Genomic DNA, 24,162 nt, shown 5'->3' on the forward strand with positions numbered 1-24,162 from the left:
TGTTTGGGGAGATAAATACTGCACGGCCGATACGTTCGTGCATCAAATGATGGTGCTCGTCTAGAGTGGCTTCATCTTTCATTCCGAACAAGGTTCCTCATCAGCTCATAATGCTTGTTGATTTGATGGATGTGTGCTTGATTCCATGTTATTTGATTACTCGTTTCACAGTGGGCCTTGTTTGCCTCCGCTGTTGCACATTCGCCGGGGCGAGGTGCTGATTACGAGCGTATCTCAAAGCTACGAGCTGAGTGACAGCCACAAGGTACCACCGAAATGCTGATGATCCGCATTAATGGTGCATGACCGTTTTCTTTTTTTTTTCTTTTTTTTTTCCCCTGACGTGCCGTCTAGTCCGGAGGTTATTCCGTCCCTGTCCCCGACCTGTCTCTCTCTGTTATCCACTATGTACGGGCAAGCCACGGGTTTGATTTGCACACGCACTCCGGGTTCTGTTCCAGCGTTGGCGCGGCCACTCAAGGATGATAAAATATAGTGCTGGATGGGAGCTGGGAGCTGGGAGCCCGCGGGCTGTTCACCAGAGGATTTTAATTTTGTTTTGTTTTTTTTTCTCACTCCCTTCCTCTTCCCTCTCCCCCACATTGTGTATGCATCCTTGCATGCACCAGTGTGATTACTTAGATAACATGGAAAGACATTTGCGAGGACATGTATCACAGACTAGCCTCAATTTCCACAATAATAATAATAATAATAATAATATTAATAATAAAGCATACATTAAATTTGCAGAATACGGTGATTATTTGCTTATACCAGTTGTGCAGTCCATGATGATAACCAATCAGCTGTACAGCTTGTAAGTCCTCGCAGATCAGCTATACACTCGTCCCATTTTATTTTACAGGCTTAATAACCCTGCACCCACTGCGAGATTATGGATCAACTTTAATTGACTCTGGTAATCTGATTTTGGCGCGGGGACGGAGAATCCTGGATTAAAGCTGTAACTCCAACACAAACAGGGGATCAGGGGCAGGTTTAGCTGCTGAGACTATAGGAAAGTGAGGGCGTGTTTAGACCAAACATGCCAGTGCTAATCCAGAGCGGGCTAAGCTCAGCTGCCCTGTATGCTAATATAGTTGTCAGGCTTTTAATGAATTGCACTGTCGCGGGGCAGGTCACGCTGCCCTGCAGCACAAACACGGTAATAAAGCGACCACAGCGCTGTGGCGTGATATGATAGCAATAATGGTAATAACTGGAGTGGGGGGAAGCACATTTGAAGGTGGCCGCTGCTACCTCTAGCTGACATTCTGCATTTCTGAGAGGAAAGCGGGGAAGAGTTGTTCAGAACACGGTGCGGGTTATGTGCGTAGCCTTTCAGTTGTCATGACAACCGGGTTAACGAGGGAATCTCAATTTCTGTGTTTATCTGGTGCACAGCAGAGAAAAATCTATACATAACTTAAATCCTCAGTCATCTTATCAGGCATAACAACGACCACCTGCCTAATATTGTGTAGGTCTCCGTTGTGCCTGCAAAACTGTTGTGGCACATCAAAGAATGGGTATGGACCTTCTGAGGGTGTTCTGTGGGCTGAGGGGAGGGTCCTCTGTGGATCATCCCACAGATACTTGATCAGTTTGGGATCTAGTAAATTTGGAGGCTAAGTCAACACTTTCATCCGGCTGGAGGATGGCTTCTGCCATAAAGGAGTGTTATTGCTATGGGGGTGGTAGACCAAAAGTTTCACATTGCATTCTCAAAAGATGTGGGTGTGTTATTCACTTCTCCTTTAAGTGGGTTTTATGTTGTGACTGATCGGTGTAAAACTCAAGAGTAGTCGACCTGGAGTGAAAAGGACAGAGGTCAAAATATGGTTCCCGATAGTCAGTATTCAGTTTATATACAGTATTTTCTGTATATATATTCTACATTCATCACACTCAGGTCCCCGCTTCACAATGTGCTTCTGCAGTTTGGCCCACATCATCCCAGGAGCACAAACGCTGCTTCAAGGAGCCGTGTGAACAATTTGTCCAGGGCACCCTGTAGCCCGTCTCGCCATTTTTTCCGCGGGCCGATTCATCTGTTGAAAGGGACAGTCTCCCTTCATCCTTCTTCCTTTGTTCCCTGCGATTTTTCCTCCACTCCCCCAGCTCTGCCTGCTGTAAGGTCTTTTTTAACCTTTGTCTAGAGGAGGTTCTGCTGACCGCGCACGTTCAGCTCTGCCCTTCTTCGCTTTCATACTATGCTGCACGCCGCCCCATAAAATGGCAGTTCCTCCACCGTTAGCCACCGAGCAGCTGTTCGGCACCTCGCTCAAGGGTACCTCTATTGTAGTTGTTCAAGAGGGGTTGTTACTCATTCACTCTCAGCCGGTCTACTTCCCCCTGCGTGCCTTCTTCTTCTTCTTCTTCTCCTTCTTGCTGTTCTCAAGGCTTCAGGCTACTGCTGGCCTTCTTTTAGCTGGAGTTGCCCTGTTCACTTTGCTTGAGATATTACCTCTTAATTTTTTTTTTATTCCCACATTTCTCTATTTGAAGAAATAAAGGTGGTGAGATGTTAAATTGATATCACAACTTTAATTAAGAAGCAACTGGAATATTTCTGCGAGACTAAACAAATCATTCTGTAGATATTTGTAACTGTGGTTAATGGATTATCAGATAAATTCACTGCAAACCAATTAATGAATAATTATTCTGGCTATATTTTCAGTAAACGTGATCAGATTTTTTATTTTTTTTTTAAGTCTAGCATGATGTAACTTTCTGTAATGCTGGCAAAAATAATACACTTTTGCAGTGAAACTGAACATCTGGACCTCAGCAGTCCTTTGGTCGTGTCCCGTGGTTCAGATTCCAGGACCTCAGTTGGTTGTGCACATTTAGTCATGCCTGTTTTAAGCTGCTCTGTCAACAGCTCAGCAGGGATGGCGATGTTAGGCTCTCTTGGTTCACCTGGACTCCCAGTAATGGTGCATTCTGCTTTTTTTTGGGGAGCTTTTAGGCTTTTAATCAGTGTCCAATTTGCATAGCACTAATTCTAAATGTGTTTCAAGTATCTTGTGCATAAACTGTGAAATGCTAATAAATTGAGCGTAGTCAGAAAGGGCAGCATGTTTGATTTTTGGCTGTGGTGTTAATGGGCAGTACGGTGCCACAATGATGTTTTTAAATGGAATTGAGGGGATTTAATAGAAATCCGAAAACCTTGAAAAGATGGTGGATGATGCGTCAGATAAATCTGTCAATAATTCAATCGCATAAATTCTAAACGGTTTGTAATGTTCCGGAATTGGAAATTGAATATCCAACTCGACTGACATTGAGTTTCAGTGCACAATCCATTCATTTCTTGTATGAGTGCTACTGCTTTTTGGTAAGAAGGCAAATGGCTCAGCACACAGCTGTGGGCTGGTGACTTTTATTTGTTGGGATGAGAAATGGTTTAACACTCAGGAGGGAAGAGACTGACATGCAGCCAATAAGCCCAGCGATGATGATAACTTGTCCTATGAGACTGTTTGACTTCCTCCCTCACAACTAAAGCATTTAACTGGAGCGCCTGTCACTCGTCTCAGTATGGTCGAGCAGGTTTCTACCACTGCAGTGAATGCTTCCTAACGGAATGTTTGCACGAGTTTACGTTTTATGACCCTGTGCTGTTTGCACTTTAAGTATAAAACGGCTTAATTTCATCATGATTTCTGATGCTTCAGGACATTTTTTAACCAGGAGCATCGATTCACAGAGCTGCAATTAACACCAGTTTTCATTGTCATTCCGTGACATTTACAAACGAAATAATTCAGTAAAACTGCAACGGTCGACCTACGTGAAGCTGTTTGCAACTGGGATGTGTTTGGGCCTCATTCTGTCCGTCACTCTTCGTTAGAGTTTGTTTCTTGTATTTTGTTTCATTTGTTCGTCTAATTGCAGGACTTCTTTCAAGCTTTTCTTCTATCTCGGCTTTATGTTATTTCTGTCTCGGCTACAAACTGCAAAATCATAAATGTATCTATTTTTCAAAATCACTAATGATGCTTTCGTCTGTCATTTTCCAAGTTCCCCAATTTCTCGCATCTCTATATTGTCAGTTTCAATCATATCCTGGATGGGAAGTCTGTTCTAGCAACTTTCAGCTTAATTCTTTTGGTTTCACCACTTCTTTTCTTTTGCCTCACCCTCATCAGTCTGTAGAGTCAGGCAGCTGTATTCTAAGCTCTTGTAAGTCCATATGTGTGCAACATGCTTAGCACATGCTTAGCTTATGGCTAGTGACCATGAAGCATTTAGCCGCTGAAAAGATTTCCACTCCGGACTGATTTAATACTACCCTATGACTAGTCAATGCAGCTTTTACCACCTACCTAGGACCTGTCTAGTGTTTTGTTCTGGCCCACTGTTCCTTTGTTCCTCTCAGGGTCTATGCAGCTTTCCTCTAGATGCTCAGGTTTATCCAACAGCCAGAGGGCACGCTAAACCCAGCCACACTTAGTCACTGTTTCTACTTTCGGTCAGACTGCCACAAAAACACACACATCTTTTAAAATAATGACTCCGGCAGATTCAACAGCATGAAATTCTTTTCATGTCATTTTTGAAAGTGGCGGTCCATCATTTCAGACAAACGCTGGCACCATTTCTAGCTGGGAACAGTCCATTTTTTTTTTTTTTTTCTTGGCTGAGATGACAACCCACAGACTTTTATCAGCGGCAGCCAGCTAGCTTATTAAAGTAACAATAACTCCATGAGTTGTTTCAAGATGCCTTTTCCAGCTGACATTTCCAATGTCTCCAGCTGACTGTTTTGAATCGAGAACTCGAGAATTAGTAGAAGTAAATTATTCATGTGTGCGGACATTTATTTGAGAGCAGATGAAGACACTGTTTACTCCATTGCTTACTTTATTATTATTACTATTTATTTGAGTTTATTCAAGTTTATCAAGCAGGTGTCTGGTTAAAGTAGTCATTGCTATAGTATATTATTATTATTTTATTGTTCACTGTCCAACTGGTGCATGTCAAGTTCTGGATTAAATCAATATTTGGTTCTTGTAATGAACGTGCTGGATGCTAGAGAAATGGCGACGTTTAAGGACAAGGGCGACTTTAACAAGAGCCAGAACCTTATGGCTATACGATCAGGTTGGGAGCAACTCTAAAACAAAAAAACTCCAAGGATCTTTTGCTAATGTCTTGATTCCAGATGCTGCAGGGATCCTTCAAAGGTTTTATAGGTCTATGCCTCAGTGGGTGGGAGTTGGTTGTATGGAGCACACGGTATATAAGGGCTGTGAGGTCACAATGTTTGGACGAATGTATGGTTGTTCATGACTGGTATTGATGGTGGATGGTTATTTTGGTATGTGTCACAGAATGCATCATAATTGAGACCACATATACACCGATCAGGCATATCGTTATGACCTTTGCCACCACATAGGGGCCAGTGGGTCCTATGGGTTGAGGTGTCTTTGCTGTAGTGTGTGGTGGTAGAGGCTTGTGTCTGGTCTGGTCTAGATGGGTGCTACATGTCTAAGTAATATCCACACAAATGAATCCCAGGTCCAAAAGTTTCCAAGCAGAACAGTGAATTGCCACAAGATGGTCAATGTTATTCACTTCCTGTCAGTGGTCATAATGTTATGCCTGATCGATGTATGATATATCAGTTTTCAAGAAGTGAAAGAATAATTAGTCTCTGGAAGATGGTGCAACAGTTTCAGTGCAATAATTTGGACATTTAAAGCTTCTTTACTGCCCTCCTTACTACTACTCCTTAAAGACATCAGAAAGGCTCCATTAAACTGATTAGGGTTGTAAGCATCTCTACCGCACGCTTTCCTGCTCTACATCTCCCCCATCTTGTGTCGCCCAAATATTTAATTTCAGCTCGGCCCACGACTTTACAGCCGCGCTTGTAAATGCTCAGTTGCAGATCATGACCCCTGACGGCCCCCGACAGGCCTATCAGCCCTTTCAGATAAACCCGCCGAGAGAGAATATCCCACTCGGCTACTCGCTGAGACAATGATGGAGTCAGACAGCGTGTATGTGGATCAGTCTCGCAGACACAAACTCGCGCTGAGCTGGCGGCGTTATGGAGATAAGGTGCGCTTTATTTAGCCGCGTCGACGTGATGGAGCCCAAGTTGTGACGTCAGCGCGGGTGCCCGTGGCGTGGAGCGAGGGCGGCCGAGTGCATGAACTCGAACTTTACAACGGCCTGTTTTATCTCCTCAGAATGCAGATCTGAAGCTCACAGATATAACGATACACGGCAGCATTATAAAAGCGGGGTGCGCTCTGAGAGTTTTTGAGCTGCAGCAGTCACACACAAAAGCTGAATTCATGTACAAAAAAATTACCAAACAAACCGACTGTGATGTTGATAAGAGCGTAATGGCCATCTGTTTGTAATATGTCATTTAGAGGCATAAAGAGAGACTTTAGTTTGCTTTCGTTTTATTTTGTTTGCCTGGCTCCTTACCCGTTTCTGTTTTGCTTTTGATTCTGGCAGACTGGGAAGCTTAGCTATTGTCGCATTCACTGGCACCGGCTGAGAGTGTCAGCTTCAAGCCTTAAATGCAAAATGTAAATGCAAAGGGAAAAATATTCACTCGACAGGGTTGTTACTCTTTTATGCTGATTTGGACAGCACTCTTAACCCGGAGATATTTCCTTGACATTCATTTGCATTTTTGCTTCAGTATCTCATCTGCACGGTATACTGTGCCCATGCATATGTAGAGCTCATCATCTCCCTCTTTGAGTGGATTGTTGGAAGTGTTGTCCCTGTGCCCGCTCAGTTCTTCCTCGCTGTTCGTATTATTTTTTTATTTTTTTTATGATACTGTATTTGTGATTACATTTGTCTGATCTCTGTTTTTTTCTCTCTCTCTTTTTTTTGTTTTTTTATTTTTGTTCTGCCTCAGGATCTGAAGAAGGTGCTGTCTTTCCCCCCGTACCCTGGGGAGTTTTTGCACCCGGTCGTGTATGCCTGCACGGCGGTCATGTTACTCTGCCTCTTCGCCTCCATCATCACGTACATAGTGCACCACAGGTAAGAACCAATCACCGCTGCGATTCTCTGTGTTAATTTGAAATCATAGCCGTTAACTTCTAAACGCTCATCCAGACTTTTTTTTTTTTTGCCTTTTTACCTTCACGGTTGTTTTTGACTCCTCTGTCATAGATCCCGGGCTGACTCTGGTGTGAGTCAGATGCTTCAGGCTTTCGTAAAGTACCACACCATGCCTCTGCCCATCTATATGACTAAGAGGATATAATGCAAATACACAAATGTGTGCGTGTGTCAGACAGCCAGAGCGGAAATGCACAGACTTTAAGAGGTTCTCAGGTCACGTTCTGCCTTTTTATTCCATAAGAGCAAACTAAGCATCATGTTTCAGCTTCATCTGCAGCAGATGCTGTTATTAAAGCAGGAAGGAGACCGACTGGCATATAGTTTCAGCATCCCGATCCATCCTCTCTCGCTGCCACAGAGCATCACTCACTTTATTCGGTCTTTGGCATTAATGCGATATTATTGTAATAGGCTTCCATCCATTTTAATGCGAAGAAACGCAGAAATGACTCATGTCACATTTTCAATGAAAGATTGTTTCATCTGTAGAATAACATAGTTAACGGGTATATTCCCAGACACACTATTTATATTTTTATATTTTTATTTATATTTTTCTTCCCTTACTGGGACAAAGGTGCAAATTTGAAGAAAGAAAGAGTGTGAAGGCTCAGGAGGATTTCAGTTTATGTCTGTCTGTGACATGTGGGACGGATGTGGCGGATGTGTCCTTCTGCAGTCAGATAGCGATGACAGCATCTGGGTCTCCGAACAGCAGCATCACTCACTGTCATCTAGCGCTGCAGGACTGATATTTGCAAGACATGGTGAAAGTTGCAGCAGAAGACCTGGGTTATTGATTCAAATGAAATGTAGACGCGTTTCTGCATTTCTGCCTAACTAAATATTGGAAAGAAGTGTGTGTGTGTCTTTTCATATTTGATCAATGGGGTCTTCACATAGTTTGCTATTTGTTAACAAATAGATGAGTCGAATGCAGAAAAATAATTTCCCCCCATGGGATCAATACAGTAATTTCTTTTCTTTGGTTTTTAATCATAACAGTGACCTCGTTTTTGATTTGTTTTTCATTCTTTGCCTGTAGATTTCTCTTTCAAATCAAATCAGCTTTACTTGTGTATATGAATGTACATACCAAGTATTTGTTTCCACATATAACCCGTCCAAGTGACCACAGTGGGCAGCCATGCAAGGCACCCAGGGAGCAGTTTGTCTTTTTAATTTTAAGTGCTTGCTCAAAGCAGGTACCTGAGTGTAGCCTCGGCATAGGACCAGTGATCATATGGTCTGCTTCTTTAACCACAGCCTCTGCTTCAGTCGTTCATTTTTGTGTAGTCTTACGATGTAAATGATCTGGTTATGATCATTTATATATGAATATTATTGGTGCATAGTGGACATACACATGCATGTGTTATGCACAGGATACAGGAAGAGCTTTATGCTATGTATTCAGCTCTGCTTATTGCCATGGAGAAATGCACGACTGGTGTGCCACGTGGTGCCTATACGCTTAGATATATAGCAGAGATATAGGATCAGAAACTTGGATTAAGATGCAACATATACGCTGATCAGCCACAACATTATGATCGCTGACAGGAGAAGCTAATGGAAAACTTTTGGACCTGGACATGCACAGATAAGAAGAACAGCACAAGGTGTTGACCTGGCCTCCAATTTAACTAGATCCCAAACTGACCAAGTATCTGTCGGACTTTCCCCCTTAACCAATAGGACCCAAAGCCCAGCACTAACAACATTCTGTTGCCAAACACCACAGCACACCTTCAAAGGCCCATGTCTATTCTCTGATGAGTCACAACTATCTTGGAGGCACAAAGGAAACCTACACAATATTAGGGAGGTGGTCACACCGTTTGCACGGCAGATATTTTGATTTGACACAGTAGGGAACGCACAAGTGCAATTAAACGTTGCACAACAGTAGGACCTCTACAACGTAGCACTCCTTTCCTTCCCATGTCAAGTCTGTTGTACATCCAGTTTTCAGGTTTAGAGTATAGTGTTTAAATAGTTAACACATACCTTGAACCAGATCGGAATCGACAGAAAAGCACCCATTCATCACAGAGTGCTTTAAAGAGCAGGGAAACATCCATTCCTCTCCAACCTAGAGTGAGAACAAGCACATATTTAAGATATGAAGCTGGAGCTTTTGTGGTGTCTGTCACAGACACAGTATTTTTTCTTTCAGCTGTGCTCACATTAACAAACTCCAACACCTCTTCATCCTCCTCCTCCTCGTCCTCGTCCTCCTCCTCCTCCGCACCTCCCTCCAGGCACTCCCCAGCACTAAAACCCATCTCTGTTTAGTAACACTTCAGTTGTGTAGTATCACTCTCGTTGACTGACAGTATCCAAGCCGTGAAGCGCTGGGACTTTGTGTTAAATAGGCAGGAAGCACGAGAGGGTGTCTCAAGATAGACTCTGTGTGTAATGTGCATGTTACAATTTCTCAGTTCAGCTCACTAACACGTAATATATGCATACGATGTGTTTGGTTTGGTTTTATTGGTTCTGTCTCTTTCAGCAAGGTAATCCAAGACATAGTCTGCGATTATGGGTGCTTTAGTAATGTATGATGCATGAGCAAAATGAAAAACTCTGAGGTGTCGTATCTTTGAACACGCAAGCCTTTGAACGCAATTGACACACAATTTACATCAAAAGTGTTCACAGTCATGACTCAGTGAAAACATGGATAAATGCAAATGTTGCTGGAGTAATTTCCTGTTAATAAAACCAAATGTACTTATAAGTTCTTATCAAACTGGGTGGCATTGTGCAGTAGAGTTGTACGAAGTGCTAGTAGCTGTGACACTGTGACTTTTCATTGTGCTAACTGACCAAACTGATTGGGTCACAGACATAGTCCCATCCACGGCACCATTACATTTTATCTTTAGTTTAGTCAAAGTATTACCGTAATTGTTAAGGGGGAAATCAGAATCAGAATCAGATCTATGGGCATCATCCCAGACCATACATGGACCCTAACGGCATGCCCTGATGTGCATCTCCCCAAAAATTGGTCCGCTTGATAGCGCCCACTAATGTGTTTTTTTACTCGCAAGAGCACAAACACAAACAGCTGTCACTGGCATTGACTATGTTTGTAGGTTACACTGCCTTTCTCCTGCAGAAGGATAAACCTTTTACACTTTCTATAGATTGTCTGACAATGAAAATGACTTGAGTATGATGAGCCTGCAGTTAAAGCAAGCGACAGCAGCTGTGTGGTTAATAATGTCCACCATCATGCCTGCTATCTTCAGTGAAAAGTCTTGAGAGTGTCTAGTTGTCGTTTTTTCTTTTGCTGCATGAAAAGAAAGCACTGATGAACCCTCTCCACAGTTCTAGCTCAGCACTAGAAGTCAAACTGAGCATGTTAGTGGCATACGAGTAAACATTATGGAACATTTAGCGGCGGCTAACAAGGTAGATGATGTGTGGAGAACAAAACTGAGCTAGTTCAAGGATGTTTTTTTATTTATTATTATTATTATACAGTATGTAGTTTAGATGTATTATTAATATATTGCATACAACCACTTCATTTTCACCGAAAACAGTTGTGAAGCTTGTGGTTTACAGGACTGTTTGTAGCGTGTCCGCTAGTCTTGGCTAGGCTGTTTAGCATTGGCTAACGATGTAGATGTTGTGTGGAGAACAAAACTGAGCTAGTTACAGGATGTTTTATTATTTTTTATTATTATTATTATTACATAGTATGTATTTTATATGTATTGGCATATAGAATACACTTCAGTCTCACCGAAAACAGTTGTGAAGCGTGTTTTGGCGAGTCCGCTAGTATTGACTAGGCTGTTCGTCTTGGCTGAAACAACTCATTGTACAATGTGTCATATTACTCTGCCCATAACTTTATTGTCACCTATGTTTGGCTGAGCTGTGTATGCGTGGTGTGGGAGCAGATGCGGAGCGAGGACAGTTTTATTCCCCCTACCCTCTGGGAGAGGGGGATGCGGTGGGTTGCCAGGTTAATGTACTTGACCCAATGAAAGCCCAGTGCAGAGCCCATGAAAACCCCCATTTCAGGGCGTCCAGGAGCCGGCCTGATTTACGGCCTCTTTGCTGGATGGGATTCAGTACCTGGGCCGCAGCAGAAGCATCTACAGTAGCAGCTTCAATCCTCGTTCCTGTTACGCAGAGCAGCCTCATGGTTCACCGCTGAGCTGCTGCTTCATCTACAGTTGGCTCACGTGCAGCTGGGGCTTCTCCATTTTGGGGAGAGGAGAATTTCAGCCCAGGGTTGTATAATTTCTAATGGTGACAGCGACTGTACGGATGAAAAGGAGGGAGCTGACACAGGAAAGTAATTAAACGAATAGATGGTCTGGTAATTCACACAGCCCGGCAAATATGTTGCCATTGTCTGACCTATTTAGTCTATTTTTTTCAACAGCTGGATGGAAAGCAATAATGTGGGTTAAGTGCCCCGCTCAAGGCTGCGCAGACCCCGGCTGTTGCCATATTTCACAAAGAGAATATTAGTGCATAGATTTACATTGTGAAATCTTCAACGGGCTCAGCCGACTGGAAGCAACCTCTTTTTTATTTCATCATCAATCCAGCAGAGTCATTCCCATGTGCATGCACGTACCACGACATGTGGTGTGCTGCAAAGGTGGGTGAAAAGCTGTGTGGGACGGTTTGCGCGTCGAATGGCTGAGTTCTTATAGAAAAAAAAAAAAACTATGAATAGCCTTTTTGCCTGAGGTCCACCGTTGTAAAATAAGCATTATGCAGTTTGAAGCAAGGGCTTAAATTAATCTTTTTATGTTTCAGTGTTGTGTCTTTCACCATTTATTGTTCCCTTTGAAATGTGCATGTCTTAAAATTGATATGTTTTTGGATATTTTTCTCTTAATCGTTGGAAGATTTCACACGGCTTTCTCGTAAACACTATTCTTCCTTTGGGAACATGAAAGTGGTCCATCTTCGTCACTGAATGGCGTAGCTGTTTGATCTTTTTTTTTTTTTTTTTAAAGATGATATTTTCTTTCAACAAAGGAAAGTCTTTTGTCCAAAAAGTCTGCCCACCCAGAAACAAATTCAAAAGAAAAACTATGTTTCTGTGCACTTCTTGCTACCTGTAACAATGAGTCATATGAGAAATACAGAAACATTTGGTTGAAGTTTTTTGCGTCTTATGATGCATCCACAGAAATCAGATACTAAAAGGTTAAAACTGAGATACTGTGCAATAATTTAATTCATTAATGGCTTTCTCCAAACATTATGCTTAATTTCATTGAAATAAACTGAACACGGAGTGGAAACGGCATGTTACCAAAGATGTCCCAAGATGTGTGTGTATGTAGAGAAATCTCCCAGCATGCACCGGGGCCACAGCTTCTTGGGCATAAATCAAATTTTATGTGTGCTTTTGCATTTTTACTGTTATGATGCTCTGCAATGTCGCCAGTGTTCAACATTTCCATAATTGTAATACAGTTACTCCCTAAGTGTGCAGGCAGTTAGGCCCATGTCCCCACGTCTGAATGCGAAACTGTTCCGAGTCAGACATCATTTTTCTCTCGACGCAATGTGAAAACACAATGTTGTAATATTTTCTTTGGAAATAATCAAAACATGGGTTTCTGCAAACAGTCTTTAGAGAATAGTTTCCTCTGGCTGTGCTTACGGGTTCACCTTGACTTCACGAAATATTCTGTTATTCACCATATATTGGCAGGGGAGTATATAAAGCTTGTTTGCACTAGGAGCAGCATTATCAGGCTCGCTCGTGGTTGTTAATCTTTATGGCAGTAGTGGGGTAAAGGAAAAGAGGCGATTTATGCAGACCTTGTAAAAGACTGGCTTAAATCATCTTCAAGTGGCTGATTGGTAACACACCTTGAAAACTGAAACTGAGTGACACTTTATTTCTAGCCATGGAATATACCTGCTAAATTTCCCGTCCTTCTTCTTCTTCTTCTTTTTCCCGGCAGCGCGATCCGCATCAGTCGGAAGGGATGGCATATGCTTCTCAACTTCTGTTTCCACACAGCGCTGACCTTCGCCGTGTTTGCCGGCGGCATCAATCGAATCAAATACCCCATCATCTGTCAAGCAGTAAGTGCATTCCCTTTTCATTCGTCACGCTCTCGGAGCTTTTCATAAAATTGTTTGTGAATGTCTATTCAGGTGTCAGCAACCAGGCTACTGAGTGCGCATGTGGACGTACGGTAACCCAGCTTTGTGGGAAATTTCACGGTTTGCCTGCATGTATGGCCCGGCCGCTCTTTTAGAAAAGCGGTGGCACAATGAGCGCTGGTGATTCAGGCGTTTCATCTCTCTGTTGTCTATTTGTCTTCGTGTGTCGCCCAAGGTTAGTGGTGGGGGCGTTACGGCCCAAATTTTGAGGACTTTTTAGTAAGTGGCTGCCTACAAAAGATTTTATAATGACTAGAATTCTGTTCAAAAACTTGTTTCCAGTGCAATTTTAACAGTCTTGCATCTCAGCTCATTAAATGTGACATGGGTGCGATACTTGAGCTCCAGCAGATGCACTTGTTTCATGAAAAGCATTTGTTAATTTTTGGTTACTTTCGCATGAGTGCTCCTGTACGGATGCACAACATTAACAAAGTGGGACCCACATTTTTGTTTGTTTGTAGGTGGTGAAGAGTTCACTTGTGTTATGTTGTGCTCCTAACACATGTAGTTTTGTTGCACTCAGACATGTTTCCAGTAAAACTGTTATTTAAGGGATGTTCATCATCCCTAGATGATTGATGACTTGTCTTTTGGATCGATGCAGGCACTCTGCCGGCATATTATACATAATAAATAACAAAAAATAATAAAATAAAAAATAAAATAGGGATCTATATATTTAAATTATAGGTATTTACAAGAGTGATAAAGTAATTGCATATTTAAAATGTATAATTTAATTAATATTTTAGCACCACAAAACTGGATTACTGTACGTCCCATCCTACATGTAAAAAAAATCATGTCAAAATCTAAAAAGATGTTCATGGTTCCTACAATCACAACTAATACATACTCTTATTTACACAGTCTAACACGTTGACAGTGCGAGCGTGTTGCCATGCTGACACTGCCATTTAGCGCGCTTGCATTTGTCATTTTAAAGCACTATTTTGTAAATCACGACATAGCTGCTTGTTTTCCGCTCGTACTCTATAAGGTTTTGGATACTTTCACTTCCGCCATGCATCATCTCCCTGCTCTCATGAAGCCACGCTCAAACGGCTGTGTCTTGTAAAGCGGCCCTCCCCTCGTGTGATTAGTCATTCACGTAATGAGAAACGCTCCACGTTTGGCCCCTCCAAAAATGTAAACGGATAAGCATCGACGACCGGCTACGATGATGGATTGCAGTGGAGCGAGCGAGGACCCGTCTTGTGGTGCAGACGGCGCGCGGCGTCCTTGCAGCCTTGTTGATTTTGGACTTTGAAATCAGTGTGTGGTCACGTGGGCGATACCTCTGTCTCTGCAGCCTACAGACATGAATGAGTGAGCAAGACTCGTGGAGGCGCGTGGAGATTTGGGATGTCAGGATAGATTTGGAAACAGGTCAGAGAAATGCTTTTGTACCCGGCAGCACTTCACTATTTTTAGGCTTTCATGCAGAAAGAATGGAAGTTGGAACAAAGAGGAATCCCATAAATGATATTAGATTTTAATACAGCGTATAATGAATACAGATTGCATATAAGATTGCAAAGAAACTAGTGCACGGTTAAGTCTGTTGATGATAAAAACACATACATTCTCTGAAGTGACAGGTAATAGATGGTGCACACACACCGCCGGGCCATAAAAGACGTTTCCACTAAATAAAAAGGTCACACACTCTAATATTTGGTTGGATCGCCTTTAGGTTTGTTTGTAGCACACATTCGTCATTAAGAAGCTTCTGCAATGCCTTCTCCAGAACGTACCAAAGGTTCTCAGTGGGTTCAGGTCTGGACTCTGTGGAGGCCAATCCATGTGTGAAAATTATGTCTCATGCTTCCTGAACCACCTTTTCGCAATCTGAGCCCAGTGGATCCTGGTGTTGTCATCTTGGAATATGTTGGTGGCATCAGGGAAGAAAAAAAAAACATTGGTGGAATAACCTGGTCTTTCACTATATTCAGGTAGTCAGCTGACCTCATTCTTTGGGCTCATAATGATGAATCTAGACCTGAGCAACTGCAGCAACCGCAGATCATAGCGCTGCCCCCACAGGCTGGTACAGTAACCACAAGGCATGATGGGAGAATCACTTCATCTGCCTCTCTTCTTGCCCTGATGCCCCATCACTCTGGAACAGGTCAGTCTGGACTCATTAGACCACATGACCTTCTTCCATTGCCCAATCTTCCAGAGTCCAGTCTTTATGCTCCCAAGCAAATTGAAGCCTTTTTTCCTGGTTAGCCTCACTGATTAGTGTTTTTCTTAAGGCTACACAGCTGTTCAGTCCCAATCCCTTTATATTTTATGTTTGGAAATGCTCTTACTTCTTACTATTAAACATTAAACAACACAAACTATTAGCCCTGAGTTCTACTGTTGTTTTTCTTTGATTTGATTTCACCAAAAGTAAGTGATTGACGATCAGTTAAGATGTTTTTTCAAACACATTCCTTCCTCGAAGGCGATGGTTTCCCACTACCATTCCGTCTTCTAGTAATGTGTTGGACAGTTCTTAACCCAGTTTTAGTAGTTTCTGCTTCAGTCTCCTTGGAGGTTTTCTCTCCTTGATGCATGCCAATGATTTGACCCTTTTCAAACAGACTAACTATCTTTTCCACGGCCACGGGATGTGTCTTTCCACAGAAATGAGAAGCTACTCATTGCGTCAGTTGGGGTTCAAATAACTTGTTACCAGCTGAAAGATAATCAACCATGTAGTTTTCCAATAGGAGGCTCGTACCTATTTTCTTAGTTAAAACCAGGTAGTGACTTTTTTTTTGGGGAGGGCCATGCAGTGTATTTTATCTGTGTCTCAGTCTTCTTTAACTTCCTTACATGATTAGAAGGCTACGCGGTCCTGGTGGATTTCCTTTCTTTTTGACTGATAGCCGCACCCGTTCGGGTGGTAAGCATGAAACATCAGCTGAGGCAGAGCATCTCACACTGTCAGCTCACCTCAGCGGGAGGGGGGCATTTACTGTATGTAGCTGCAAAGAGATTGATGTACACCTCTTTTCAACTTTTCACTCACACTCTATTTCCCTCAGTCACTCCGTGTTCGTATCGGTGGACCTCGCTCGCTCCCTTTTATTTTTTTTTTTTTTTTAGTGAGCTGCAGTGCGTTTGAGACTCAGCTGCCTCTTCTGCTGTCACAAGCACTTTAGGTGGCCCCCTCATTCCACGGTGTAATGACTCCACCTCTGCGCGCCGAGATGCGACCCTTGCTTTTCACTAGCTCTCTAGCAGGAGGCTCGGTGAAGGAGTCCTGGGGAAGAAAAAAAAAAAAAACTCAGCCGTCAAGTCTTCCCAACAGCTGTAGCTGACAGAAAATGACTGCTGTGAAATGCAGCCTCCCTCCACTCTCCTGCTCCCTCCTGTTTAACTTCACAGTGACAACTTTACATTATATATACGGTAATAAACAGTTCCCCACATTAGGGAGATGACGAGGGAAAAGTGACTGGATTAAACCTTTTGTTGGAAGTATAAGCAAACCTTTTCCGACTTACATCAAGCATCTATCTATTGCCAACAGCCGAGAGAGAGTTTAAATGTTGCTCACGCTGAGCTAACTGCCCCAAATCCATATCGAGTCTCGAAGAAAAGAGACTGTTTTTCAAATAACCTTTATTTAATTAGGTGATCTAACTGATACCGAGGCATAACAAGAGTCAAAAGTATAAAAGGTAATACATTGTAGTTTTTCAAGTTCACATTTTACCTGAGGGAGTAACAGCAGTTAAACAGATCTGCTCTGGTGCAAAGTGTTTTTTTTGAATTTGAGACAAGATTTGATATATATTCTGGGGAAATGTTCAGAGGAGCCCTTCATGAACACAAAAGGACGGAGCCGGGCTCTACTCCTGGTGCCAGTGAGGACGAGCCTGCCCTTTCAAATGGTACACAATGATGAGTTTGATATTTATCTGCCGTAATGAAGCACAAAGCGCAGTAATGAACTGCATCAAGCTATTTTTAAAGTAGAGCAAGCGGCGGGAATAAAGGGTATCTGTGAAGTCAAAGGCAGACATCACGGTTCATGGTGCTACCTCGTTGTAATACTTTTTTCTGTGTGTTTGACAAAAACGTGTTTTATTGTAATGTACTTTGAGCTGAAGGCCAGATGCATATAGAAATATGTTGACATGGCATAGCCTTTTGAAAGGGAATACGGAACTGAACAATTGACTTGCAAATTTAAGAAACATCTTTTTTTTTTTTGAGTTGTAAACATCCAGTTTGACTGCATGTCCTATTTTCTGAGGACTCTTTGATATCATCGTGATTACTTAATATAAAATAAGAGACCTGTTGTATTTCATTGAGGAGTAAGGCCGTTGGATAGGTGAGCGTGGAAGTCGGTGGGAGTGCAGCATGAGAGTGTCACCTTATAATAAGCATTCAGGTACCTAGAGTTTTAAATGTCACCGGGCTTATGATGATACTATACCATCGGCTGCAGTTTTAATCAAATTCCATCAGCTCGGATTTTCCCCTTTTATCTTCTATGAAGCATTTATGATGAATATTCATTTATTAACCCTCATGCATCGTTATTGGAAAATTTTTCCTCTTCATACAGCCATCATTTTATCTCTGTATTTTTCCATAACAAAGTATCTATCTAAACAAAAATTCTGAGACAACTTACAAACATTTCATGTAAATCTACTCATATAGCACACTTCCTGTCCATCAGCGTCAGTGCTAACAGTGTTGCTGACCCTGAACTTATTAAACATTCATTTATATATTTCAGAGGTCGTCAACGTTTTTCAGTCCAAGGACCCAAAAACTGATAGAGAGGTTAAGTAGGGACCCCCTACCTACTATATATGTTCTATATTAAACTCGGCCTAGTGAAAATTATGAATAAACGTCATTATTATCATTCTGCATTCAATATTAAGCTACTCAAATAATGCTCCCTGTATAATAATCCCTGTCTCCATTAACTCCCTTTACTAAAATATGTTGGATTCATGTTCATGTGTATTTAAACACTAAATAATAATAAAAAAAAAATATATATATATATATAAAATATCTATCAACGAACGTTTTTATGACCTCCTCTGCAGTACCTCCTGTTGAAGACCTGTGATATACTTTAATAAATAAGTGTACCTTAATATAGATTTTTTAATATTTTAATATAATACTCCTCCTTTATCCAATCACCGCTAACAAACGAACCCTCCCACATTGTCTGCTGCTCCACTGGGACTGAGACAGGCCTCACAAGATACCGTGTGTGATAATTACAGGACTGCTTGAGGAGATGTGTGATCCTGCATACGATCAGTCAGGTTCACGCACGACACACGAATTCTCTGGAGTCCCCTCCGTCACCCCGCCATCCTTCTTTGCACCCACATGCACCTCCCTCCACCCCTCCTGTAAGGACAAATAAGTATACGATCTCCCACCAAAAGAAATGACTTCAAGGAGCTCTGGCAGCTCTCACAGCATTTTAAGCATGCGCTCCCTCCTCCTCCTCCTCCTCCTCCTCCTCCACCTTTACCATCTCCACCTGCATCCAGTACTACTCATCTCCCCGTTCTCTATCTGGATCCCACTCCTCAGTGCTGCACCGCCTCCCCGCCCTCTGTGGAACTGTCGCTACGCAGCGCCTGATGCCTTGGCGGCGTCAAAGTCATCTCTAATCTCTGTTTCTATCTTTTCTTCAAACAAGCCTTGCCTTCTCATTGATTCGAGCAACACCCCAGCTGTCACACCGCATCCTCGGTTTTTTCCCCGTATAAAGAAGCCGAGCAGCATATAGCGCGTCCTTGTTTTCCCCTCGCCTCGCCTCGTTTTACCTCAGATGATCAAAATGTGGATGGCGCTTCTCAGGTGATTGTTCAGCGAGTGTGACCGCCGTTAACTAACCCATTAATTTAGCAAAGAACTTGGCGAAGGATGTGACCTAGATCTGAGGTTACATCCAGCTGTCAGCTTTAAGATGCTTTACAGAGGATTTCCTCATTAGTGCATCGCTGTGAAATTAGTTGTGACGGCAAACGATGGCGAAAGAAAAAAAGATGTTACAGTATCTGCGGTGATTTGCCTTGTTCTTCCGTTGGGTCCAATTTGAGTTCATTTCCCCACATGGAAGGCTTCCAGAAGACTGATTACCTATGCATCAAAAACAGTCGGTAGCCTGTGTATTGAATGTAACTTGGAAGACGGCTTCGAGGACTTTTGAACGCAGCACAGTTAGCATATGCTAAATTTTTTAAAACAGTTCCGCAGACAGTATTCTTCCTGACAGGGAATGCTACAGTGCACTCAAACTAAAAGGTGCTGTGACAAATGCAACACTTCAGCTACAGATTTGTAGTCGGCTATGACTCATATCAGCATACATTAACATACAGCGATCAGCCACAACATTAAAACCACTGACAGGAGAAGTGAATTGCATTAACCACTGACCGCTGTGGAGGTGAATTTGTTCACAACAAAAAAGACTCAATTGGTCCTAGGACTCACCAATTGTGTGCAGAAGCATTATTTTTTCCAGTGTTGGAAATATTCTGATAAGAATTGACAGTGGCCACACCAGGCTAAACATAGCACAAAGCATCGGAAATGCTATGTTAGGTGCAACTATTGTTAATGCACTAATCGTGCTAAAAGGTCAAAGACCAGATTTGTTTGACAGATAGGCTGGGTTATATTTTTATCTTAACCCGTGTTTAATCCTGGTGTCATACATTTTAATACAGTAATACATTCATGTCCACTTACAGAGAAAGGGGGGAGTGAATGTTTTCCAGCCTTGAGTACTCTCTTTCATACTGCATATGACAGTAATACAACAAACTCCAGTAATACAGCAGGGTAACCTCTGAATAGCCTGACAGGCAACACCTACACCATAAAACAATAATTGGAAGTGACCTGATGAGAGAATTACCATTTTTATCAACTCAGATCACCGCAGGACAAAATTTAGAGGTCAGAATTTATTTATTTTATTTTTTTAAAAAATGGGGACGTAAAGATCCAATCCTCTCAGCCCCAATGAAAATTAGACTTAGATGATTAGATAATAATAAAAGAAAATAATTACCAGAATATTAAAAGTATATCTTTTATGTTTTTAAGTGATGTAGTGCGAGTAGATGTGTCAATTCTTCTTTTAATGTGACATTTGACATAAAATTCCTGTTCCTGCTGAATACTGATTAGATTTGGTGTCAAAGATAACATGTCTGTCTTGTCTTCGCATTTGTCTTGTCACATCTGATCCAGTTTTACACAAATTATCATGAAAAGACATGTACCTGAAAGCACTGCGAATCTGAACCTCTAACCACATCAAACTTGATACCATACGTGCATAAGAGTCAAGCCTGACTACTAATCTACAGTGTACACCGATCAGCCACAACATTAAAACCACTGTCAGGGGAAATAAATAAAAAGGCCCCGACTGTTATGAGGCACAAGGCAGACCTATACAATAGGTTGTAATATTATACCTGATCAGTATTATATAATTTAAATTAAATTGTTGAATTACTTATTGGCACTGCTTATGATTACAGTATATACTTGATGACTTCATCTGTTTTAAACCTGGCTACGTTGCTTTCTTACTAAAGACTGATATAGGTTATGTATTCACGCTAAGTTGTTTGTTTGATCAGTCATTTACTGTAAAACAATGTCCTGAGGATATTAATCAGACAGTCATGCTAAATGTGCTTCCTGCCATCCTCACCATACTGTTAATATGAGATCCCTCCCTCCCCCCTGATAACCATATTTAAAACACATTTCCTTTCTGTCTGCTCTTGGCACTAATGAAGCTCTGAAGTGTGTGGACTCCGAAGCAGTGATTGACTTACCACCCGCTCTCTGCTCTCTATAACCAGCTCAAGGACACTTCCAATTAGCGTCCAGACTCTGGCGCGCTAGCTCCGGTCCCTAAGCCTATCGCACCCGAGAGAAGCCATCTGATTGGGCGTCTCAGGTCGCCATACATTATGAACGGGGCCGACTAGGTGGAGAAAAAGCTTGGTGCATTTTAATTTTCTCCATCCATTCTTCCCTCTAATTTCTTTTTTTTTTTATACCGCAACTCTCCGTGCTCTCGTTCTGTGAGCTGGCAAAGCCTTTAAACAAAGTTAGATGATTCAAACATAATTCATGAATATTAAAACGGGGAGGAACGGAGATATGTGTACAGTTTCATTTTGGGAAAACAGTCACGCGCCGATATTGTCAACGTGACTATCATTCATATTCAGATTTGTTATTCACAGAGCACGCCTCATGTCCTCTAACTCAACTGATAAGGAGCTGCTCAGTTTCCACCAGTATAACCTCACCATAATGCCCTTATCCTCAACAACCTTGATGATTCAGTAGCACTTTTTGAACTCGTCTTTTAGTTCCTGTGCCATTGTCTTCAAGGCAAGGATAACACAAAACACGCAGGTCTTGAAGGAAAGCGTCTGTTGAGACACACTCGGTGTGACATTTTTTTAGAGAGGGCTGCTAGCTCATCCTGAACATATTTTCTTTGAGTTACAGGAATGTAATCAAGTCTGACATCTTTCAAAGGCACAACCTGCACAGTGTAAGCAGAAGTTCAAGAGAGTCATAAATATAGCCTGATTCTACCTCCGTCCCTATCTCAGGTCGGGGTCGTGCTGCACTACTCGTCTCTGTCGACCATGCTGTGGCTCGGTGTGACGGCCAGGAACATTTACAAACAGGTGACAAAGAAGCCCCCGCAGAGTCAAGACGGCGACCCACCACCGCCGTCCCCGAAACAGCCCCTGTTGAGGTAAGTACAAACGTCCTCGCAATCCTTTCAAATCCTCTACCGGCTTCCAGATAAGAAGCACGTAAACAGTGAGGATATGAAAGACTTATACATTCAAAGGTAGTTTCTGGCCCAGCTTTCCTTTTTTGTCATGAGTGAGAGTGAAGAAAGCATTCCAATTAGTAAAAGTACCAATACGACAACATGAATATACTTATTTAATTATCCATGTACTCCATCACAGTAAGGGTTCTTCATTCAGAGAAACAGACCCCAGGGACGAGTGTGATTTTTCATATGCTTCACCACATTTTCAGCGGTTGCATTTTAATGGAAGCTGGAGTCTAAGCTGGTTGGGTGTGTAGGTGAAGTTTCACATGTAATGCTGCTAGCATACATTTCATAAGCAATAGTACAGTACATTTTATCTGACAATGTCTCCGCTTACTTTTCTGAATAAAATTTCCCTAAAGGAAATATATAATAATCTTATATAATACATTTTTTAATACTGGACAGACATGTTCATCCTATTGGGTTGCAACCACAGACAGTGTAAAGAACAGCTCCTCCAAAGTGAAGCCAAAGCAAGTAGAGCTCCCCCTGGTGACTGGCTGTATTATAGGTCATAAGCTCCACCCCCTCCATGTTAGTGGATGGAATGTGCGGAAAAACACCAAAATACACATCAAATCATTTTTTTCAAGGATGGTTTCTGTCGTTTTAGCTAGTTAATATAATATTGAGGCAAGTGTGAATTGTTTGGATATGTTTCGTTTTAGTCACTCATTTAATGCTGAAGAAACAGGATGTGACCAAATGGCGAATGTAGTTGCCATGGCAGCCGCTCAGTAAAGTGTCCTGTGGGACTGTGAGAGTTGTAAAAAAAAAAAAATAATAATAATAATAATGGTGGAGGTAGAGCAGAGTGCAGTATTGAGTGAACGAAAACGCAAGTGAGACTGGACTAAGTGTGGCTCTGGCTCCAAACTTCCAAGATGGCAGCGCCCATATCCCCAGACAAATACTGTCAGTTTGGCTAATGCAAGGAAGTGGGGACGTGTTGTCCATATTTATATACAGTCTATGGTTTTAACCTACAGCTCCACCAAAAACAGTAAGATAACAGATATGGTTTATGTTATTAATGGCTGCACACTCCCTAAGGATGCACAGGAACTCCATACTGTAGCAGTCCTTGCCTTGAAAACATGGTCTTTTGCCTATGTGTTAACTGTGAAACTGTAACTTTGATTTTATATTATTTGGTTGCCCTGCTTTTTCCTGCCATGCGTTTCATACAGTTCAAAGAAAGTGCGTTCAAGTTGTCAGTTGCAGAGTTACCTGGAGATCTTGTTTTGACATTCTGGGGATCATCAAGACTTCTTTTTTGTGTCTGACGGTCAGGTCTTGGGCTAAATTTTCTGTGACGGTCTGTCCTCAACAGTTTTGCAGTTGTTTGAAATCTCCGTCGCTTTTGGGTGATTTCTTTACAGTGGACTGATGTATTTCAAATATTTTGGAGAGACCTTTTTAGAGTCATCTGCACCCACAAGCTTTTTTTCTCAAGGCTTTAGAGATCTCTTTAGAGCCTGTCATGATGACACCAGTATCAAAGAGGACAGCAGACTCTCAGTGTCAGAGCCATTGATTATCATCTCCCTAGGGGGATGGTAATCAGTGGTACCTTATCTGAAACCCATGATTCTGATTTAAAGTGTTTGGAGGTAATAAATGTAGGTATATACTTTGTTTTGCTTTTATGCTGGTTATTTCATGTGTCACCCTTATTAATAGTAATTAATGCATTTGAAATATTTTAATATTCAGAAAGCCAACAGTTTTCATTTTTCCATCCACTCTCTGAGATGACGGTGCATTTGCAGAGTCAGGTGCACTCAGCTATGCATTTAAGCATAGACATGTTTGTGTCTCTTTTGATTTATAATACTTTTTCGTCTCAGGTGTTTGCCGGCTCGTGGTTTCTTTAGAGAGCAGCAGTGGCTTTACACAGATGAGTTATTGCATCGTTTATCTGCAGAGACATCCACAGCTAGTTTGCATTTTTTTTTTTCACAACTCTCCAGCTTGGTTCA

At 41.9% G+C, this 24,162-nt stretch overlaps 1 protein-coding gene across 7 annotated transcripts in view; it reads left to right on the top strand.

Annotated features, from left to right (window-relative positions):
• Positions 1–24,162, top strand: part of LOC125019070 (adhesion G protein-coupled receptor A3) — a 160,661-nt gene that overhangs the window by 122,287 nt on the left and 14,212 nt on the right. For all 7 annotated transcript variants that reach the window (XR_007114010.1, XR_007114011.1, XR_007114014.1 and 4 more), the window contains exons 15-17: positions 6,911–7,038; positions 13,083–13,206; positions 21,939–22,087. Coding sequence is in view for 1 of the 7 variants with exons in the window: in XM_047603575.1 (XP_047459531.1) it covers positions 6,911–7,038; positions 13,083–13,206; positions 21,939–22,087 (401 nt within the window). In the remaining 6 variants the exon portion in view is untranslated. The remainder of the gene's footprint in view (positions 1–6,910; positions 7,039–13,082; positions 13,207–21,938; positions 22,088–24,162) is intronic.

The sequence above is a fragment of the Mugil cephalus genome, chromosome 13 (genome assembly GCF_022458985.1).
Source record: "Mugil cephalus isolate CIBA_MC_2020 chromosome 13, CIBA_Mcephalus_1.1, whole genome shotgun sequence".
Lineage (NCBI taxonomy): Eukaryota > Metazoa > Chordata > Actinopteri > Mugiliformes > Mugilidae > Mugil > Mugil cephalus.